This window comes from Octodon degus, unplaced genomic scaffold (genome assembly GCF_000260255.1).
Source record: "Octodon degus isolate 3935 unplaced genomic scaffold, OctDeg1.0 scaffold00087, whole genome shotgun sequence".
Taxonomy (NCBI): Eukaryota; Metazoa; Chordata; class Mammalia; order Rodentia; family Octodontidae; genus Octodon; species Octodon degus.
In genome coordinates, this window is record NW_004524663.1 from 4,678,701 (window position 1) to 4,682,086 (window position 3,386).

Sequence of the window (3,386 nt, forward strand, 5' to 3'; positions counted from 1 at the left end):
GTTCTGCATTCACATTAGCTCTCTGGGGAGCCATTTACTGATCCCACTAAGTATAAGTACATTTTCTCCTAACTTATCTCCCCAACTGGAACCTTACTTTGTCTAAGATTTGTATATGGCTTTTCTTGCTATCTCTGCATTAAACTAAATTTTATTTCCTTCTAATTAAATTGCCTCCCCTGTAGGGGAGGAAGAAAAGAAAACAAAGCTTTCTTGCTTAATTTTATTAAAGAAAGCTGATTGTATGAAAACTAGTAGAGAAGTAAGTTAGACTCTAGACAATCCCTTTATCATCCACCATTTCCTTCTGTGTCCAGGAAGCACGGATACTGGGAAAGACAGGATTCTACATGTTCAGCTTAAACATATCTAATTTCTATGCTTTTCATAAGTGGTTACCAAATGTTATATGATCACGGATGACTTTTCAAAGGAAATTACAGCGAGGATGCTTCCTTACCCGGCAGTCTCTCTGCAGTGTTTTCATGAGCGCGTTGTATGTTTCCGTATCAAAATATAACCCTTCGTGCATGTCTTGGAGGAAATCTAAGTCCTTAAACGTGGGGTTCGATTTCTCCCTCTCCTTTCGGGATGCTCTTCGCTTGTAGGTGGAGCCTTTCAAGTCGTACGTGAAGTGCATTCGCATTGAGCGCGGCAAGACGTTGTTCATCACCACGATCCTGATGTTGATACCCCCTGACTGCATGCAATACAGGCCATAAAATTTGGGCAAAAGAGTCCTGGGATTCTGGTTTAAATTCTAGAAACCAAAAAATAAAAAAAAAAATTTTAAAAGACAGGAAAAAGAAAAATTAGAACTTTCTACTTTACAAAATAATGCTCGAGTAAGATATGTTTCCATGTTGAAGTGATACCAAAATGGGATGTAATTATCTTTATTAATGTCCATTGTTAAAATTATGCTGCTTCTAAGTTATTTGTTAAGTCTGCTTATTGGAACAGCAACTCTACCATTTTGAACTCAGTAGTCAAGGTGGCTGAGTTGAATACGGAAATGTCTCAAATTAGTTCTACCTAAACACAAGAAATCAGTAAGTAAGGCCTACGGGTGATTGTCCTCTACTGAAGCTAAAAGAATTAATTGCTGGGGCATAATGGATAGACATTTAAGATTTTACAGTGCCTGCAAAACTCTTTTCCTAAATGGTGAGACCAAGTTATAATCACATGGTTTAGGATGATACAAATTCTACCACTCCCAACAGTACTTCATATTATCAAACTTTAACATATTTATAAGAATGATTTGTGAAGATTAGCAACTTGCTTCAAAACTGAATATCACTAGTTATTACAGAATGTTAGTATTTTTGGATCTATTTTCTTCTACCTCAGTGATGATTTTGTTCTACTACCTTTTGTTCATTTTTCTGTGGGCCATTGTCACTGTCAGAATCCTTGGTATATTTTGAATTTCTGTAATTTTTCTCTTCTCTGCGGTCTAAATGTTCTCACTTACTGTGCCATCTTTTTAGTATTATAATAAGAGAGGCTCTATACCTATTTTTGGCATACTTTAAAGATAGATAATAAATTAAAATAAAGCGGCAACCCACTCGGGTTCCCCTTTGGTCCCTCTCTCGGACAGACGCTTTCTTTCCCCTAATAAATATATGTGGTTCTTTAAAAAAGAAAAAGAAATTAAAATAATTTACTGATACATACAATGAAGTCTCCCTGGTGATCCTGATTCTTCTTCCAAATTCCAACATCTGAAGAAATTACTACTATCACTGTCCCCACCCAGAATATTCTATGTACTTATATTTGTTTGTTTATTTTCTTTTGTGGAACTAGGAATCAAACTCAGCACCTCAGGCTTGCCAGGAAGGCACTATGCTGCTGAGCTATATATCCCTGGCCTATGTCTGTCATTTTTCCTATAGAAATGTTTTGCCACTTGATGTAGTGACTTTTAATCTATTGGTTTCTTGTGTTTTTCTAGCGTTTGAGTTGAGATTGTATATCCCATGGTTACAAACTTGCATTTCCTTCCAGATTTTTAGTAATTTAGATCATTGAAATTGCTTTCTTCTTTCTTTCTTTCTTTCTTTCTTTCTTTCTTTCTTTCTTTCTTTCTTTCTTTCTTTCTTTCTCCTCCTCCCCATCCCCCCTTCCTCCTTCTAAAAAATGTATTTAGTACAGGGACTATAGGGTCTCACTACTTGGATCGGACTCATAGTGATCCTCCTATTTTCAGCCTCCCAAGCCCTGGGATTACAGGCGCACACCACCATGCCCAGTTTCATTCCCCATCTCAGCGTGCTCTTGGCGTGGGGCTAGCACGGCATGGAGATTGAACCCTGGCCCCTGCATCTGCCAAAGCAGGCACCTTAGTCCATTGAGCTATCTGGCCAGCCCTACAATTGGTTTTATTTTATTTATTTATTTATATTTTTTTCTGTATTTTAGGGAAGGATCTACAGGATATTCAGGGTCTCACTAGTAGATGGACTCATAGTGATTCGCCTGTTTACAGTCTACTAAGAGCTGGGATTACAGGCAAGCACCACCACGCCCAGTCTCAGTCCCTGTCTCAGCGTGCCCTGGGGGTGGAGCTGGCATAGCAATTTGGTTTCATTTTAGATAGAATGAATTTTGAGTGTGTATAAAAGATCTGATACAGGGAATATACACTTTTAGCCAAGTGGATAGCCATTTATTCATTAGTCTGCACTTTCCCAGTTGAATTTGCCAACTGGGAATTGACACCTATGCTAATTTAGTAAGTGGTAAAATACACAAGGACCTATTTCTGGACAACTCACTTAAGCCCACTGGTGCATCTGCCTAGATCTGTAGCTAGAGCACCCTTTAGTGTTAGTCACATCCTGATGGAGTTTTTGTACATGCTGCAGCAGATCCATCATTCTTTGCTTTGTCAAAAGTATTTTGTCCATTTTTATACTCTGCCCATTCCATGTATAAAGTCTTTGTTAAAGTGATACTTGTACAATTTATCTTTCAAATGAATCAGCTTTGTCAAGTTCTGGGAAAATCCTACTGAAATTTTTTAGGGAATTAGATTAGATTCACAAGTTGCTTTGGGATAACAGAAATGTTTACCTGACTGAGCTCATGAACAATATGTATTTCTTCATTATTTCACATCTTTTTATATCTTTAATTAAATTTTGTTGTTTTTCACTTGTATATCTGTTTTTATAAACTCCAGTAGAGGGTTTTTGTTTTGTTATTAGAAAAATTCTTTCTGAACTGATCATTTTATTATTATGTAACATGTGGTACATTTACTTTTTACCAACCAGAATTATAGTGTGTCACCATTTATTTAAAGCTTTATTTTTCTAATAACATTCATTCTAAAGCTGGGAAACATGACTGGGGCAAAGCCATACATTTAT

At 36.9% G+C, this 3,386-nt stretch overlaps 1 protein-coding gene across 3 annotated transcripts in view; it reads right to left on the minus strand.

The window, feature by feature from the left end:
- Nucleotides 1-3,386, minus strand: part of Pip5k1b (phosphatidylinositol-4-phosphate 5-kinase type 1 beta) — a 370,099-nt gene that overhangs the window by 141,205 nt on the left and 225,508 nt on the right. For all 3 annotated transcript variants that reach the window (XM_023721887.1, XM_023721886.1, XM_023721888.1), the window contains one exon: nucleotides 461-760. In XM_023721887.1, the coding sequence (XP_023577655.1) occupies nucleotides 461-760 (300 nt within the window). The remainder of the gene's footprint in view (nucleotides 1-460; nucleotides 761-3,386) is intronic.